This window comes from Gadus morhua, chromosome 12 (genome assembly GCF_902167405.1).
Source record: "Gadus morhua chromosome 12, gadMor3.0, whole genome shotgun sequence".
Classification (NCBI taxonomy): Eukaryota; Metazoa; Chordata; class Actinopteri; order Gadiformes; family Gadidae; genus Gadus; species Gadus morhua.
In genome coordinates, this window is record NC_044059.1 from 11146044 (window position 1) to 11164902 (window position 18859).

Genomic DNA, 18859 nt, shown 5'->3' on the forward strand with positions numbered 1-18859 from the left:
CCCACACACTCTATCACTCTCTATGCCTAGATCATACACATACACACACACACTCTTTCACTCTCTATGTCTAGATCACATACATCGTTATTCTTTAATTCCTTTTATTAACTTCTGAAACTGTTAACTAACTTCCAGTAGATTATAGTCACTAGAGCATCAAGTGTCAACAGATCGGTGTGCTAAACCGCTATACACAGCCATTAAACCACCTGTGATTTTAGTTCAGTTTAATTTATTAGGATCCCCATTAGCCATTACACTTGGCAACAGCTACTCTTCCTTGGGTCCACATTTAACAAGACAAACAATACACTAAATCAACAATACACGAAAACAGGATAAAGAAGAAAAGAGAACAGATAACAGAAAAAAACATGTACAATTATGACATCATAGAGAGGGAAAATAAATACATCATACATAGGTACAATTGTGAAGTAGCAAGTATGTATGCTTGTATGATGATCCATAGCCCCACTCCAATAACATCACATAATCTGCACACAATGACCTATATGGACAAGTCTAAATAAACGATTATAATAAGGTGCCATAATAAATAGCAAACTAGTCATTACCTAACCCTTTATTAATATTTGTTAATTGTTACTAAATTATCTATTTGGCACCAGTTAATAGTTTTTTCATCATTAATTAAATATCAGTTGTTTGCATAACCCTAACCCAACCCTAACACACAACCCTAACCCTAACCCTAACGCACAGGCCTAACCCTAACACACGACCCTAAGCCTAACCCTAACCATAACACACCGCCCTAACCCTAACCTTAACCCTAACACACGGCCCTAACCCTACCACATGACCCTAACCCGAACCAGCGACACTCTGTGGTCATTGAAAAAAAAGTACTTTACTTAAATTATTTTATTTTAATTTTTTTTAATAACAATTAACAAATATTAACAAAGGGTTAGGTAATGAATAGTTTGCTATTTATTATGGCACGCTCTATTTTGGACTAGTTGTAGTTTTCTCAAGTCCTTCTTCACTGCACTTGACCACACTGCAGGACAATAGTCAAGATGGGACAGAACCAGTGCCTGGATAACCTGGACCACAGAGGTTGATGTTAAGAACCCTGCACATCTCCTGATTATCGATAGACCCCTCCCCATGTTCTTGGTTATGTTATTCATGCCTCCAACAAAAACAAATTGACACACAATTGAAAAATCCACTAAAGAAGCCATTCTAGTTTCTGAAAAAATAACTTAAAATCACTGAGGCCTTCATATTATAGAATATATTTTCATATATTTCTCCATATGTTTCAATCAGAACATCAATAATATAGATCTTCTGACCCGTATTCCTTTATTCAAACAGGTTCTCTCTCTGAGATCAACGTCTCTTTTACAGCAGAAACCTGGAAACACTGAACTTATAATATATTATATAATATATTAATACAGTGTGAATATAGTACCAATAATCGAAAGAAAACATGACGCATAGCAAACTGTACCTTAGCTTCTCCGTGATGAAAACGTCTAATGCCCCGCGTCGTATGAAAATATAAAAGCTCAAAAGGAAAACTCAAAGTAAGTGTTCTGAACCGAGACAGAACATTAACACGGTTCTAAAGGTTCTGAGAGTAAAGACTGAGCTGCTGGGATCTTCAGTGTTGAAGAAAGATGAATCGAGGAAGGAGACTTTGAACACCAGCTGACTACGTGTATAGCCTGTATGATGGTCATTGACTGATGAAGTGATGATGGAGCAAAGATTTGATAAAGTCTGTATAAAGCTGTATGAACCACCATGTCTCAGTAAGGATGTTGGAGGTTAATACACTGCAATTAAAGTTAGTTATTTATTAGTTATTTGAAGGCTATAAAGTTCTGCTGTACTTTGTATCATCTGCAGTGAAATCATGTGACTCCCAACATATCAAAATACAACTGGAAGAAAGCTAAGGGAACGCTTTTACTTTGAAGGGGGGGCTTTTACTTATGAACAAATAAAACAAGGAACAAAAGTGAAATTCTTAAAACGATGAACGTCTGCTTAATACAGTAAATGAACGTGTGTGTGTGTAGCAGCTGTATGGTTTTGCACCCTTGCAGGAGCGCCGAGAGACCCCCCCCCCCCCTTCACATATTTATGGCATGCTGGCAACTAATGCTAAATTCCAAGCTTCCTGCTTTAACTCCTAGCATTTCACCTGAAGTGTCTTTACACGATGCTCGGAATCTGAATATATTTTTATTTTGAAGTATTTCGCTGCATCCTCCTCCAGTGTTGAAGCATATCATAGTGAAGTGAATTGCTCGTTCTGTGTAAAACTTTATTAGAAAAGAAAGTACTAACACATGCCGATATGTTCCAGCAATGTCAATCCATATGCAGAAAAGTTTATTTGAAGTAATTGAGATAACTTAAGACGTACACTGTAAATGTGTCTGCTACTACTACAGAACAGGTCAAATATATGGTTACATAATGGCGTGAAAGAGAGAGAACAAGAGACTTTACAAACACCTTGAGTGCCTCATTTCAATTTCCGACATAAAAGGTCATTTTTATTGGTTTGTAACCTGTAAAAACTAGTCAACAAGTAGAGGACAGTTGAACCCATTACAGATCACAATTGGCATTCATTTTTCCGCCCCAGAATAATTTTTGGAGCTTTAAAGGAATATGGTTGTTGTGGGGAACGCACTAGTTACCATCTGCTATAAGAGACAAATACCAACACCACGTACCCAGCCGGGCCACACACATTCCATATTCATAGCTGGAATAAAAACAAGGAAGTCCAAACGAAACCCATCGTATACGTGTGTCTCGTGTAGAAGACCAAATACATATTGAGTAGAAAGAAGTATTGCACAACGCAGGTTACGAAGAGAAACTGAAGTAGTTACATTTAAAATGGCCTTGATGAAAACGGATTCTTGAGGGGATCAGCGTGTTGCAGGATCCCAGGATCCCAGCCTCCGGGGGGGGGGGGGGATCCCAGGATCCCAGCCTCCAGGGAACCCATCAGGAGCCAAACAATCTGAAGAGCGAAGGAACAGTATTATCATTTCAAACCATCACTCAATGAAACCTGTATCGGGTCCTCACTGTGGCATTTGGGTGAGGAAGCCGTTTATTATGCAGTAACAAACTTGTTTGGTTACTTGCATCCAGTAAGTTTCAACGAGAGCCACATACAAAAATGGTTTAAGGCCTTCCTGTAGAATCCTGCACTATAATCAGTGTGGCATTTTTAAAGGGGTGATATTATGCCACCAGGTGTGAGTGTGATTAGCCATTACAAGCCGTAATGGCTTGCTGGACGATCCATCATCCAGCATACAACTAAGTGGGCACTCCTCCTTGACATGTCACTAAGGAACAGGGAAGGGCAGCATTTCAAACGGCTGGTAATGACTATTCACGCTCACACCTGGTGGCATGATATCCCCCCCTTTCATAATATTAATAATTCAATACGAGTCCCTGTTAAACATTTTCCCTGGAAGGAGAGGAAGGAGACTTTGAACACCAGCTGACTACGTGTATAGCCTGTATGATGGTCATTGACTGATGAAGTGATGATGGAGCAAAGATTTGATCAAGTCTGTATAAAGCTGTATGAACCACCATGTCTCAGTAATGATGTTGGAGGTTAATACACTGCAATTAAAGTTAGTTATTTATTAGTTATTTGAAGGCTATAAAGTTCTGCTGTACTTTGTATCATCTGCAGTGAAATCATGTGACTCCCAACATATCAAAATACAACTGGAAGAAAGCTAAGGGAACGCTTTTACTTTGAAGGTGAAGAAAAAGCTAAAGCTTTTCTTCACCTTCAACAAACCAAACAAACAGAGATAAGAGATCTTTCTGAAGTGTATCCACGCCATTGGATCCAACACCTCGGATCAAAGCAGGACACAGTCCTGGACCCGAGTACGAGATGTCATTAAAACAATGAATCATTAATTAACTAAAGAGGATTGTTTACCTGTACCACACACACACACACACACACACACACACACACACACACACACACACACACACACACACACACACACACACACACACACACACACACACACACACGTACGTGCAGGGCCAGAGTGGGACAGCCCAGGAGTTACACGATGCAGAGAGGCCCACCCAAATGAAACCCGGTTCTTGACACAGCTGTCTTGGAACTGCATCCTATCCTTTGTTTAACTCCTACCTTGTATAGTGTGCACACCTGTAGCTGTGATTTCTCTACCTCCTCCTAGCCCTGTCTCATCAGCATCACTGGGCTGACTCAGTTCTGTGGCTGCCAAAATTAATCTGTGGCTACATACATATTACCACCTTACAACATGTGTACCGATAATCATACTGATACTGATGGTTAACAAGATTTTTCTAAAATCTGCCTTCTTCATTGCCATCTCCCATTTATTTGTTATAGCGCGATGGCAAAGCTGGTCAGCTAGTGATGAAATAACAATTGGGGGAAGCTTTCATTTGAATAAAAGCTTCCACCAATTAAATGCGACATAATAATAATACATAATACATACTGGTGGTGGTTAGTGAGGTCCCCCCCTTCACTGTAGGCGTCTTTGAGTGTCTAGAAAAGCGCTAAATAAATTCAATGAATTATTATTATTATTATTATAATTATGGCACTTTGCATGCTGGCAACTAATGCTAAATTCCAAGCTTCCTGCTTTAACTCCTAGCATTTCACCTGAAGTGTCTTTACACGATGCTCGGAATCTGAATATATTTTTATTTTGAAGTATTTCGCTGCATCCTCCTCCAGTGTTGAAGCATATCATAGTGAAGTGAATTGCTCGTTCTGTGTAAAACTTCATTAGAAAAGAAAGTACTAACACATGCCGATATGTTCCAGCAATGTCAATCCATATGCAGAAAAGTTTATTTGAAGTAATTGAGATAACTTAAGACGTATACTGTAAATGTGTCTGCTACTACTACAGAACAGGTCAAATATATGGTTACATAATGGCGTGAAAGAGAGAGAACAAGAGACTTTACAAACACCTTGAGTGCCTCATTTCAATTTCCGACATAAAAGGTCATTTTTATTGGTTTGTAACCTGTAAAAACTAGTCAACAAGTAGAGGACAGTTGAACCCATTACAGATCACAATTGGCATTCATTTTTCCGCCCCAGAATAATTTTTGGAGCTTTAAAGGAATATGGTTGTTGTGGGGAACGCACTAGTTACCATCTGCTATAAGAGACAAATACCAACACCACGTACCCAGCCGGGCCACACACATTCCATATTCATAGCTGGAATAAAAACAAGGAAGTCCAAACGAAACCCATCGTATACGTGTGTCTCGTGTAGAAGACCAAATACATATTGAGTAGAAAGAAGTATTGCACAACGCAGGTTACGAAGAGAAACTGAAGTAGTTACATTTAAAATGGCCTTGATGAAAACGGATTCTTGAGGGGATCAGCGTGTTGCAGGATCCCAGGATCCCAGCCTCCGGGGGTGGGGGGGGATCCCAGGATCCCAGCCTCCAGGGAACCCATCAGGAGCCAAACAATCTGAAGAGCGAAGGAACAGTATTATCATTTCAAACCATCACTCAATGAAACCTCTATCGGGTCCTCACTGTGGCATTTGGGTGAGGAAGCCGTTTATTATGCAGTAACAAACTTGTTTGGTTACTTGCATCCAGTAAGTTTCAACGAGAGCCACATACAAAAATGGTTTAAGGCCTTCCTGTAGAATCCTGCACTATAATCAGTGTGGCATTTTTAAAGGGGTGATATTATGCCACCAGGTGTGAGTGTGATTAGCCATTACAAGCCGTAATGGCTTGCTGGACGATCCATCATCCAGCATACAACTAAGTGGGCACTCCTCCTTGACATGTCACTACGGAACAGGGAAGGGCAGCATTTCAAACGGCTTGTAATGACTATTCACGCTCACACCTGGTGGCATGATATCCCCCCCTTTTATAATATTAATAATTCAATACGAGTCCCTGTTAAACATTTTCCCAAACAGTCTGTCAAGCTTGAAATAGGTAAGTCTACAAGGTTCAGAATACTCACACGACCATGCAGAACATTATGAAAACGTTCCACAAAGCGATGAAGACGCGAAAGTACCGCAGACTGAGCAGAAAGTCTCTGATATTGTCGCCTGTAACACACACACACACACACACACACACACACACACACACACACACACACACACACACACACACACACACACACACACACAGGCGTTTAGAGCAATCAGGTTTTTTTAAATGCATTTAAACACTAACCTTCCTTAGTAACAAACGTGGACCTACCCGTTTTCGGCCTCCCGCCTTCATCCCCAAATCCTTGGGATTCCTTCCTCTTGCTGTGAAACACACATTACACCATCAGTCTGACTCCACTATGTAGATACAACCATTATGACACTTCACACAGACGCACGATGGAGCGATGACAACAACATAAGGATAACTGGTGGTACTCACAGTTTGAAATTCAGCACAGCGCCTGCGTTTATAAGCAGGGTCCTAAAAGAAACGAGGGGAAAAACATGACTTGAGTCGTGCTGTCTGACAGCCCAGTGCTACTCCACAGAGCATACTGGTGAGGTGGCAGCAGCCAGCAACCAACAAACCGATAACACCAAACAACACAATCCACGCTAACATGGACACACACCCACACACACACACGGAGCAGATAGTTGACCTTAAAAACATCGCGGTGCAAGATTAAATGCACTTATTTACCCGAATATCAACAGATCTCCGATCATCTTGTTCACATCGCAGGGGATCACAACATCCGCTTCCGCACACGTCACATGCACCTGACCAATAGTCGGCGTTCATGACTCAACCCCGCACACACACATTACAAGTACGACGCAGCGCACCGATAATAACAACACAGTTACACATGAATGCAAAATTAATAATTATTAACAATTTTCTAAATGCTACTTAAACTAAATATCCATTCGGTTTGACGTACATTTCCCCCATATAATACATTTTATTCATTGATACCTTTATGCATTCGGTGTTTTTACGTTTTTGCGTGTAAATCTAATCTGAATCTGCTTGTTCAGTATCTCCTCTTATATTCGGAAGATAATTAAATTAATTTAATAATGAGCCTATTGTGTTTTTTGGGATTTGCCTGACTCTATTGTTTACATCCCTGTGGTGTTTAGGCGGTCTTGATGTGGGGCCGATGATAGTCTTCCTGCAGTGCAGACCATCTCGACTCAGACCCTGGTCCGACCTCGTCTCACCTCGTTGAATGGATGCATCCAATGCATTCTGTTATCAGACCATCACACTATACGACGGCCAGAAGTGACCACATTTCGCCGCCGCTGCAACAACAGAGGCTTGAGGACGGATGGAGAGCGCAGTAAACACGATATCCATCAGACGCTGCAATACGCGCGTATAACCAAGATCATCATTCACCTCCACGGCTAATGGGTCATGATTTGACTAACGCACATGGCGCTGTTTACGTGCACATAACAGGCATCAGAGCACAGTGGTGAGAGTGTGTGGGGGGTATTCAGTGAGACCGGGTGCAGAGGGGGACCCCGTCCGGGGTGAAAGGAGGACCGTGCAGATGCGGGGTATTAATAGGATGTCTTGAGTGGCAGCGCCTCTACTCGTGGAGACTGCAGGGGCTTCGTGGCGAGTCGCCGAAAGAACAGGGGAACAGAATATACGCGCGCAGTCTATTCACATATAGTTCGCAGTGGTGGTAACTCGTTGGAAACATGGACGTGCTGGGAGCTCTCAATCTGGGCGACATTGCCCAGACTTTCTCCAAAATGGGGATGTTCCCCGTGTTTGACCTCGCTTATTACATCGTGTCCATACTTTACCTCAAGTATGAACCAGGTCAGTGGCTTTTCATTCTCCCCCGTTTGTTTGAATGGAGTGGTTGCTATTGTTTTTTGTTTTTTTTACCAGATGATAGGCCTACTTTACTATTGAATAGCCTAGACATGCTAAGGGTATTCAAATGGATGTTACAGACGTCGATAAATGTGTTCTAAGTGTTGTACACGAGATATTAGAACCGATTTAGGATCTTTGAATTAAGCGCTCACCATGCGTCTCTAAACGGCTGAGGATATGCATTAATCAGATAGATCTACTGATACAATAATCTTGTTTTATACTCCCAGACCTGTTTAGCCCTCATCTTTTATCCCGGTTGCACCAGCTTGACTCCTTTTCGTTTTGATACAACACCAGAACACAGTATAGCCTCGAACAACCCAGTGTCTTATCAGACGTGTACGAACTTTTCCAAGGATTTCGTTCGTTTTTATCCCCAGAAAGGCTATGCAATCCGATAGAGGACTTGTGCATACCAGCAGCCCGTCAAGAAATAAATAGAACAGCCAGAAATAGATCGCATCGACGTCCGGTCGGACACTTACACTTGTGGCTTACATCACGTCTATGTCGAGGTGTGTAGGTGCTCATAATGAAAGATGAACAGCCATTATAATACCACTGAAACCGCTATGGCTTAACAAACACTAAATCCAAAGCTCATGGTCCCATGCATTCTGCTTATGAATCCTTATAAGTATGTATTTTTAAGCACACGTGATGGAGTGTAATACGTGTTTGCAGTGTGGCTAATCTCTTGAAGCAGAAACAGTTGGGCTACAGATTAAGCAGGTGGGCTTGAAGCCAAGATTTAAAGATTATGTTTTTTTAAATGAAAGTATTATGAGTAATGCTGGTTACAATTTCAAACATAAAGAATGTTTTGGTAACATTGCTGTTACCAAGACATTAACATTGCTGTTAATGTCATTGCTGTTACCAAAACAGCATGGTTACAAAAACATGTGTGTTAAATGAAAGTAAGTTTCAATGTGGATCCATGTGTTTGCCTAAGGTCTGTTCTTCCTGGTCCCCACATAAGCCCATAGGGGTGGCCATTTGTAGAGGCATATGTTGGAGAGAGGGCAAAGATCAAGCCTTGCCCAACAGTTGCAGAGCAGGGTCGGAATCGTGCAGCATGTATTTATAGCGAGGCATTCGTTTGGATCGGGTTTCCCTTCCTTCATACAGTGGTCTCAGTGAGTGCACCACCACCAAACTGATGTACACCTGTTGGCATCTCTCTCTCTCTCTCCGTCACTCTGTCTCTCTCTGTGTGTCTCTCTGTGTGTCTCTCTGTCTCTGGGACTTTCTGTCTCTGTCTCTCCTCTCTCTCTCCGATTTCTGTGTGTCTCTCTCTGTCTCCCCTACTCTCTGTGTGTCTCTCTGTGTCTCTCTCTCTGTCTCTGTGTCTCTCTCTGTGTCTCTCTGTGTCTCTCTCTGTGTCTCTCTCTGTGTCTCTCTGTGTCTCTCTCTGTCTCTGTATCTGGTATAGATAGTATAGAGTAGTGCGTGTGACTCAGAGAGACCATATGTAAATATTAGGATGGGTGTGTGCCCTCAAGGATTTGCATTTCTTTTCCACTGACACAGAGCCAGCATAAGCACACACAAACTCAGATAAACACACATACACGTGAACATAAACACTCAAGCATTTGCTCATAAAGTATAATTTCCTGCGTCTTCTTTACTAAGAAGCTTAAATTCTTATTTTCTGTGTTCCATGTGTCATAGCGGCTATCACATGTTCATATCTTTTCTTCAAACTGATAACGACGCTACAACGTTTGAAAATTCCACCTGTTCCCATGACTACCTCGAACGACAATGTACGTCTTGTTGCCCATCCATCGAATACACTTCTCTGAACAGCTCACGAAGGCCAAACCTTTAATAATACATCCTGATCCACGCCGATATATACCTTCCTCAGTTCTTTCAACATGGCGCACCTCTGTCTTCCAGGCTTAGCGTTGTCACATGTCACTCAACCAAACTGTGTTTGTGTGTATGTGTGTGTGTCTTTGTGTGTGTGCTTGTTGTTGTTGTGTGTGTGTGTGTGTGTGTGTGTGTGTGTGTGTGTGTGTGTGTGTGTGTCTGTGCGTGCGTGCGTGCGTGTGTGCATGCGTGTATGTGTGTGTGTGTGTGTGTGTGTGTGTGTATGTATGTTTGTGTGTATATGTGTGCGTGCCTGTGTGCATGTGTTTGTGTTTATGTGTGTGCGTGTATGTATGCTCTTGTGTGTGTGCGTTTGTGTTTGTGTGCATGCGCGCGTGTGTGTGTGTATGCGCGTGTGCGTGCGTATGTGTGTGCGTGTCTGTTACTGTGTGTGTCTGTTACTGTGTGCGTGCGTGCCTGTGCGTGTCTGTTACTGTGTGTGTGTGTGTGTGTGTGCTCAGGGTCGGTGGAGGTGTCGCGCCGCAGCCCCGTGGCGTCCTGGCTCAGCGCCATGCTGTACTGCTTCGGCAGCTACATCCTGGCCGACGTGCTTCTGGGAGGCAGCCCCCTGGACTACTTCCAGTACAACAGCCACGTCCTGCTGGCCTCCGCCGTCTGGTGAGGACCCCTCCCCTCTCCGTCTCCGTCTCCGGGACGACGTGATGCTGTTGCCGTGGTGACCCTCCCCTTGGGGTCTGAGGTCTGGGCGGCTCGGAGGCAGGACGGTCGAAGGATCGGTCGAATCTGACTCGACCTCCAGCTGAAGGTTCCTGAGCTGGAAGCCTAAAGTCCTCAGCCTGACCTCCAGGCCTCCTCGAGCAAGACGCCCCCACTGACCTGTTCCTCTAAAGGCTCAGCATTCACTATGAGTCTCACTCTCCCTGGATGAAACCATCTGCTAAATAACTTAGAGAGTGTATCTATAAAGGGCATTCTGCAGTCATTTGGGTTTTGGGGTTTAATATATATATATTTTCCCGCTTCAAAGGTGGTCTGGGGGCCTTAGATTACGTTGAGGAGCAGCAGATAAGGGAAACGTTGAGAGTGCAGCTCTGAGCGGGAAGCCCTATCTCAATGTGCACGTAAAGATAGGGCCAGGACCGCCCGCTCCCTGTACGCAGAGTACGCAGCGTGCGTAGGGCACCAACTACTTACCTTAATAAACCTTCATTTTTGGTGCCCCCCCCGTAGGGCGACGAAACGGCCAGCAGCGGCCCTGGATAGGGCTGGTGGAACTTCAACCCAACTGGAACTTAGATTTCGTTTTAGAAAGAAGAGTTTAGTTTGGAGGGTTGTAGTAGTCCACAGCGTGGACTATTTTTAAATATACTATTTTTACATTTTCTAAATGTAGCATCACACTGCTCAGTCATTCTTCAGTTCTACTGTGGAATTCTTCCCGTTTGATGAAGACATGACTCCCTTACAGTCCCTTTACCACAGATGAATGAAACAGCACTGACACACACTTTCACGCTAAACACATCGCGACCACCGGCTCAAGCCCCGCCTCTCTCCACGTCCCTCGACCAATCCCGCTTCTTGGTTTCCCTCCCCGTCCCGCCCCCAGGTACCTGCTGTTCTTCTGCCCCCTGAACCTCTTCTACAAGTGCGTGGCGTTCCTGCCCGTCAAGCTGGTGCTGGTGGCCCTGAAGGAGGTGGTCCGCACGCGCAAGATCGCCGCCGGTGTACACCACGCCTTCCACGCCTACCACCACGGCTTCTTCATCATGGTCATCGTCGGCTACGTTAAAGGTGACCCCATCCCCCCCTCTCCCCCTCCCTCCCCAACTCCTTATCTTGTTCTGTAGCCTCTCTTGTGTGGCTGGCTAGGTCCTATGGCCAGAGAGGCTGTTTTGAGTCCAAGACGAAAGGATCCGGGTTCGATACCTGTAGTCATCCTTGAACGCGAGGACCCTAACCTTAATGACCTGTTTCGGAAATCACTGTTACTCCCATTTGATAAAAGCGTGTGCTAAATTACTCAGAATTTCAGGTGCTATGGATAAATGCTATAGCTTGGGGCTATGGCTAGGACTTGTAGCTAGTCTTATAAATGAGGAGCTAGGGGTTCTACAGCTGGGTCCTATGGCCCTTGGGTCCTATGGCCCTTCGGTCGTATGGCTCTTGGGTCGTATGGCTCTTGGGTCCTATGGCCCTTGGTCCGATGGCTCTCTGTCCTTAAGGGGAACAGCAGGTGGGAGTGTGTCTGGGTGGGGGTCCGGGAGGGGGTCTGTCCTCACCCAGAGTGTGTCTGTCCTCCAGGCTCGGGCGTCGCCCTCATCTCCAACTTCGAGCAGCTGCTACGCGGCGTGTGGCGGCCGGACACCAACGAGATCATGAACATGTCATTGTGAGTCATCGTGTGCATGTGTGCTATCGTGGTTTTGGATGTTTTGATGTGTTGAACACTAATGGCGCATTTCCACCGGAGGGTGCGGGTCGGAGATGAGATGAGATGAAGATGAGATGAGGTGCGGGTCGGTTCAGTCTGCAATGCTGCGGTACGGATCGCATTTTCCACCGCCAAAAGTGGGCGTGACACGACTGAGCCGTACTCGTCTTGCAGCACGCCTCCGTTGGGGTACTGAGACGCCTGAAAGGGTGCCGGCAAGTTTGAGCAACACACGCCGTCCGTTGATTGGTCGACAGAATAGCACTTCCTTGTGACAGGGCGATTATAACTAACAAACACATTACCCGCGAGGTATTTCTGGACAACGGCGAAAGCTTCATTTCTTGAAGAAAATGTTGCGCGAAAAGTTAGCCGTCCTTCTTGGACGTCCTACATTGTTGATCTTGGATTCATTAGCAGGCTACACTGTGTGGGGCTGCTATATGGTCACGATGCTTATGTAGCTGCCGCGGCTATCGCCATCCGGCTTAAACTCCGCCCTCCCATAAGGGTGCTGTCGGCGGTCGGAACGTGAGCCGTAACTGAGCTGGGCTATACCGCGCCCTCACTACTGGGCTGAGAGGTGCTGGGTCCGAAGCGTACGCGCCGGTGGAAAAGCGCCATATTATACACACACACATAGCCGTAGCTGCAAACACAAACACACAAACTGCATGTATGTGTTTGTGTGTGTGTCTATAAGCTCTTACAAATATGTATATTTGTAAGAGCTTGTGGGTATCTATACATGTGTATGTAAGCATTTATGTATGTATTTATTCCTGTCGATCTCCATGTCAACGTGTTCATGAATATACGTGTACGATTTCACATGTGCATGATTCTATTTGTATACAAGCGTACGTTATGAGATGAGTTGTGTGTTTGTATGTGTGTATGAGTCGTCGGTATGTATGTGTAGAATGCCTGCATGTACAGATATCAGTGTCCACGAGGCTGTGAACCTGTTGATGTGTGGGGGACATTCATCCGGGCAGCCTGCAGCAGTTTTTAGCTGCTGTGAAACTGGAGCACAGGCTTTCTGAGGGGGGATTGTCCAGGAAACACTGTTCCTTATATGGTCGTACTCTTAGACCAGAGCTGCTTGAGAGACATGCATGCATGCATGTGCACACGCACGCACGCACATGCACACACGCAGCTACACACATGCGCACATACACGCGCACACGCACACTCACACAAAGACACACAAAGACAGACACAGACACACAAACACAAACACACACAGACACACACACACGCACCCACACAGGCACACACACACACACACACACACACACACACACACACACACACACACACACACACACACACACACACACACACACACACTATACACAATACTTCTTTCTACAGGGGAGAAAGGCCCAGTGGCTCAACTCCAGGTCTAGTGTAGCAAATCTGACAGTGGTCAGGATTAATGGCCGGAGAGGTCAAAGTTATATCAGAAGGGAATAAGGGTCCTTAAAGCAGTAGACAGAAAACACACCCAGTCAGGTTTAGGGCAGAACTGGGCTTCAAGTTAACGTACCCCTTTAAAGACTTGTTGTGTAGGCAGGGTTGCATGTAGCTCATGGAATTGCATAGTTGGTCTATATGCAATAGACCAGGGCCCCGTTTCCCGAAAGCGTCGTTAGCCTAAGTGGATCGTGAAGTGCGTCGAAAGGGCATCGTAGAGTTTTCACCGCGTTTCCCGAAAGCATCGTGGGGAACGAACGTCTTGAAAACGGTCGTAGCTAACGAGTACTCCAGGGGTGCTCGTAGGTACTCGTAGGACGCTAAGAGCATCGTCAGCTATAGCCTCAGTGGCGACACCATCGGACATTCCGTCTATTGGATGCGTTTTATTAAAACGCATTGCGCCTTTATGTTCTTAGTTTGGTAATTAATAAAGATTATTAATTAATTTATTAATAAAGATGTTAAAATGGCCAAAATAAAACGGGACAGTCCAGAAAATGTTTGCGCAGGCAGGGCACTCAAAATTTGTGAGAGAAATGGGGGGATTTGTGCAGACTGACATAGGCTACTCATAAAACGTAGCATAAAATAATGTAAAAAAAAAAAAATAATAAAAAAAAAATAAAAAAATTAAAAATAAAGAAATAAAATAAATTATAAAAAACAAGCAAAGGAGCAGGCAAAAGGCTGGGATATGGTGGGGATTGGTCACGTTGACGGGATGTTTAGTGACATGTGGGAGGGTGGAGGGGGTTAAAAAAAAGTCTCAATCACTCTTCGACGCGCATGAAAACCAGCCGCGTAGTTATGAGGGAGGCCGTCCTCACACCGATCTTCCTCGTCGTCATCGTCCTCAGCGTCCTCCGGTTCAAGCAATGCCACCCCAGCCTTAGCTGCAATGTTGTGCAACATAGCCGTCACACATATCACGGCGCATGACTTGGCCGGCGAAAACTGGAGCCCTCCGCCTGACTTGTGAAGGCATCTAAAGCGCAACTTCCACCTCCCGATGGTGCGCTAAACGATGCACCGGGCCAGACGGTGGGCTTCGTTGTATTCCTCATCAATACATACCTTACCCTATTTCCGGAGGGGCTTTTATAGCCAATCAAATTATCAATCAAGGAAACCCTTATGCGGAATCAGATTAAGTCGGCTCTCTTTGCTGCGCAAAGCATGTTTCAGAAATCAGCCCATTAAGATAAATGTAGTTGTCACACCAGCTATTTTAAATTTTTTGTCATATGGAATTATTTCAGGGGGGAAAATGCCGTGAAACGCACAGTGCATTCAGGATTAGGACTGATATATGTCGGTTTAAGCCTAATCAATTGTGTTTTAATGTCTTTAGCATTCATATAATTGCAGTCTATTTTTTTCGTAGGCTACTCTGCTGTTGTCCTTGATGGGGATATATTTTAACCCTTTTTAACACAATTTTCCTGCGACATTCCTGCGTCTCCCCCTCCTACGGAGCCCATTTCAGCACCGTGTCAGTAGACAGTTACAATCCTACGACGTCGTGAGTGCAGCGAATGCGCGTTCACGTTAAGAGGAGTTTCGGGAAACGCTCCAAAGAAATTATCGATGGATCGCAAGATCCATCGGGAGAATGATCGTACGAGCGAAGATCCATCGTTATCGGGAAACGGGGCCCAGTTCTATTGCATAGAACTGGTCCTTGCATTAGCAAGGACCAGTTTTAATATAGGTTTTTAGTAAGGGCCAGTCTCGATAAAGGTTTTGTATTTTGAGTGGTTAAGCCATACACAAGACGTGGCTGTTCTGAACAAGCCGATTGCTGCTTGCAAATCCTCGAGAACAACCTCACACTCCACACACTTCCTCAGGTCCACAGCAATACAGCCGCCAAGCATGAAGTTGTTCACATGTACGGTTGCCAAGAAAATCGAAGGACGGACACACAAAGACTCCTCTAATTACAGTTGCATAGTGCTTATAAACATCGTTTAAAAGTTCCTCAACTCAACCATCAGAGGGCGCCAAATCTCCAGTCTCGTTCCAATATAATTTTTAACTGCGCACTTTGGAAGGGTTTCTCTACCTCGTTATATTTGGATTCAAATCATTGTCTTAAATAAAAGTCTGAAGTCCTCTAACAACGAGGAGTCAAATAAATAAGTAAAAATGACCACACAAACTGCTTTTAAATAAATCAACTAACCAAGCGTCCTCGTGGTCTCCCCCAGCCCCACCAAGGCCAGCCTGTACGGAGCCATCCTGTTCACCCTGCAGGAGACCCAGTGGATCCCCATCGCCAAGAGCACCCTCATCCTGCTCTTCACCCTGTTCATGATCACCTGCAAGGTGAGCCTGACCGGACCGACTCTGGACGGGTGCAGGAGTTGAGGCCGTGATTAAAGTTCACGGTCATCTTGAGACCTGCTGCTCCCTCGAGGAAGACAACATGAGATGGAACAGAGAAAGCAGGAAGACACTCAGTAGCTTCCTCTAAGCTTCATGTCACTGCATTTCTTCTCCTTAAGTATCTATGGATGATAATGGGTATTATGTTTGTCCTATAATATAATCATACACTAGTAATTAACCGGTGCTATAGAGCGCCACCTAATGTATTGGAATAAGAAGGCAACCAATTTACACTATCATCGGCATGCATAACACTGGTTGATACCGATTTTATTTGAGGTAATGTAAACGCATCTGTCTTGAATCTATTCCAACTCAGACCAGTAGGCAGTGTTTTGGGGCCTTCATGTCACAAACAGAGTTAAAACAACTCTCTGTCTGTCTGTCTGTCTGTCTGTCTGTCTGTCTGTCTCTCTCTCTCTCTCTGTCTGTCTGTCTGTCTGCCTGTCTGTCTGTCTGCCTGCCTGTCTGTCTCTCTCTCTCCCCTCCCTCTCCCCCTCTCTCTCTCTCTCTCTCTCTCTCTCTCTCTCTCTCTCTCTCTCTCTCTCTCTGCCTCCTCCCTCTCTCTCTCCCTCCCTCCCTCCCCCCCCCCCAGGTGGTGATGACCGCCCGCCACTCCCACGGCTCCCCCTTCTCCCTGATCGAGTCCTGGGTGTGCCACCTGCTGTTTGGCTCCCCCCTGGGGGGCGCTGTGGAGGACCACCACGCCGCCGCCGCCACCCCCGCCGCCCCCTCCTCGCCCGCCAAGAGCAAGGAGGAGCTCAGCGAGGGCACCCGCAAGAGGAAGGTGAAGAAGGCGGAGTAGGCAGCGCCACCTCGACGACGCTTCATACCGGACCGAAGGAGGGAGGGTGAGGGAGGGAGACCACGCCCCCCCCCCCCCCCCCCCCCCCCCCAATGCCAATTTCCCCCGAACCCCCCTCCCTCAAGCAATCCTTCCATTCGTCCTTATCTCCTTCTGTCCTTCCCTCCGTCCACAAACGTCCTCTGAACTTCCCTCGGTGGAGATGGCGCTGTCGGGCGTTTTGGCTCCCCCTAGTGGACGGGGGGGGGGGTTTGGTGAGAGCCGTAACATTTCAGCCTGATGGTGCTTTCTGCAGGGTTTTTTTACACACAGGAACGAGGACTCATGACCACATGTTATTAACACTCCCGACATCGACTACATCGCCGACATCACCTCGAACCATCGATCGATTTACCGCATTTACAGATCATCTGTCAATACCCCCGTCTGTTCTCGGTGGAACGGGGTCCTGAACCTCAACGTGGTGTTCCGTTAAAAAAATCTGTGTTTCTTCAATTCAGCTTACAGCCGTCAACAGGTCGCACTACAGTCTTCTACGCTAACCTCGAATCCTACTCTGAGAGCTGTGACAAAGGAAAAGCACAATCTAATTCTTAATTAGACAATACAATGTGAATGAAGCTTTGATGCTTCTGATGTGGAGATGACACACCTTTCTAATAAAGTCAAGACAAAAGTGGAATCTTCTGGGTCTTATCTCATTTATTTCAGCCATCTTCACTGCATCTGGACAGAGGGATAACATGTAGTAATTTTGCATGCAAACATTTTTATCGAAAGCTTCTGACAAGTGGGGCTGAGAACAATCAAACATTGATACGATTCACCGAGCAGCTATCGGAATGAGACAGCAAGATAAAGTCATTTGCTTTCTTACTCTTTCAGTAGTGAAAGTGCTTTCCCACAAAGCGCATTCATCCACAAGTAACACCTGGCTGCTTAGCTTAATGCAAACACTCATGTCTTGAATAAAAACATAAGTTTTGAGTCATTTGTCCACAAGGAAATACCAGCGAATCAGCAAGCAATCTGGAAACTGTACATCAGTACGAGGAAGTAGACGCACCCCTTTTATGACCTCACTCAGGCCTGGGGTTGAACCAGGGGCATGTGCTTGGAAAGCCAGGAACTCCCCTGGCCTACTGTCGACCCTTTGGTAGCGGAGGTCATAAACCATAGTTAGTGACCACTGGAGAAGGCCGTGACACCTGACCTTTGACCTTACAGCTCACACAGCAGTGGAAGTGATCATGGAAAACCCAAAGCAAACAATCCCTGTTTTTTTTGTGCGTGCAGGTCTGTGTGTGTGTTTGTGTGTGTGTGTATGTGTGCCTGTGTGCGGACGTGTGTGTGGACGTGTGCGTGCATGTATGTGTGTGTGTGTTTGTGCATGCATGTGTGCGTGTTGGTGTGTATAAAATACATACATGCAGCCATAATACAGGTAGACAGAGAGAGAGAGACAGTGAGAGCGAGATAGATAGTGACAGAACGCAGACGCTTGGGCAAAGGAAGAGAATAAGAAGATCGCATGGAGGTTTTTGTGATGCTCTGTGCTTACTGTGTGTTGTGAATTGTGAATTTTGTGGTCAGTTTATAGTGTGTAGTGAATGAAGTGTGTAGTGAGTGTAGTTTAGTAGTTCTTGGTGTATTTAGTTCAGTTGTGTACTGAATGAAGTGTGTGGTGTTTTGTGTAGTGTAGGTGTTCTGTGTGTCGTGTGTTGTGTAGCGAATGAATTATTTAGAGTGCGTGGGTGTTCTGTGTCTAGCGTGTGTAGTGTAGATGTTGTGTGTGTAGTCGGGTGTTTTGTGTGTTGCTTAGTGTGTTGTGTGTTTGTTTAGTGTGTTGTGTGCTGTGTATTGTGTTGTGTGTGTAGTGTGGGTGATCTGTACCACAGCCTCCTGGGTGCCTGAGAGGAATGCTACAAACATCTGCT

At 45.3% G+C, this 18859-nt stretch overlaps 2 protein-coding genes across 3 annotated transcripts; one reads left to right on the forward strand and one right to left on the reverse strand.

The window, feature by feature from the left end:
* Positions 1-2300: 2300 nt before the first annotated feature.
* On the reverse strand, positions 2301-6859 carry smim7 (small integral membrane protein 7). Of its 2 annotated transcripts, none has more exons than XM_030372657.1 (5): positions 6757-6859; positions 6493-6534; positions 6319-6371; positions 6071-6161; positions 2301-3028 (listed from the first exon to the last, which is right to left on the reverse strand). In XM_030372657.1, the coding sequence occupies exons 1-5, from the start codon at positions 6780-6782 to the stop codon at positions 3013-3015; spliced, it is 228 nt and encodes a 75-aa protein (XP_030228517.1). In that variant the 5' UTR covers positions 6783-6859; the 3' UTR covers positions 2301-3012. The 2 variants fall into 2 exon arrangements, with proteins under 2 accessions (XP_030228517.1, XP_030228516.1); XM_030372656.1 differs by lacking the exon at positions 2301-3028 and adding an exon at positions 4873-5554 and having other exon boundaries at positions 6757-6858.
* A 398-nt stretch (positions 6860-7257) lies between these two features.
* tmem38a (transmembrane protein 38A) lies at positions 7258-17604 on the forward strand. The gene is made up of 6 exons (XM_030372655.1): positions 7258-7899; positions 10305-10461; positions 11414-11598; positions 12109-12196; positions 15934-16051; positions 16710-17604. The coding sequence occupies exons 1-6, from the start codon at positions 7776-7778 to the stop codon at positions 16917-16919; spliced, it is 882 nt and encodes a 293-aa protein (XP_030228515.1). The 5' UTR covers positions 7258-7775; the 3' UTR covers positions 16920-17604.
* Positions 17605-18859: the final 1255 nt, after the last annotated feature.

Excerpts from the sequence above, each read along its gene's own strand:
- tmem38a (XM_030372655.1), top strand. The coding sequence starts at position 7,776 with ATGGACGTGCTGGGAGCTCTCAATCTGGGCGACATTGCCCAGACTTTC. Across the intron at positions 7,900-10,304 it reads TTACCTCAAGTATGAACCAG|GGTCGGTGGAGGTGTCGCGC; the intron begins GTCAGTGGCTTT and ends GTGTGTGCTCAG. Across the intron at positions 12,197-15,933 it reads GAGATCATGAACATGTCATT|CCCCACCAAGGCCAGCCTGT; the intron begins GTGAGTCATCGT and ends GGTCTCCCCCAG.
- smim7 (XM_030372657.1), bottom strand. The coding sequence starts at position 6,782 with ATGATCGGAGATCTGTTGATATTCGG. Across the intron at positions 6,535-6,756 it reads GGAGATCTGTTGATATTCGG|GACCCTGCTTATAAACGCAG; the intron begins GTAAATAAGTGC and ends CGTTTCTTTTAG. Across the intron at positions 6,372-6,492 it reads GCTGTGCTGAATTTCAAACT|CAAGAGGAAGGAATCCCAAG; the intron begins GTGAGTACCACC and ends TGTGTTTCACAG.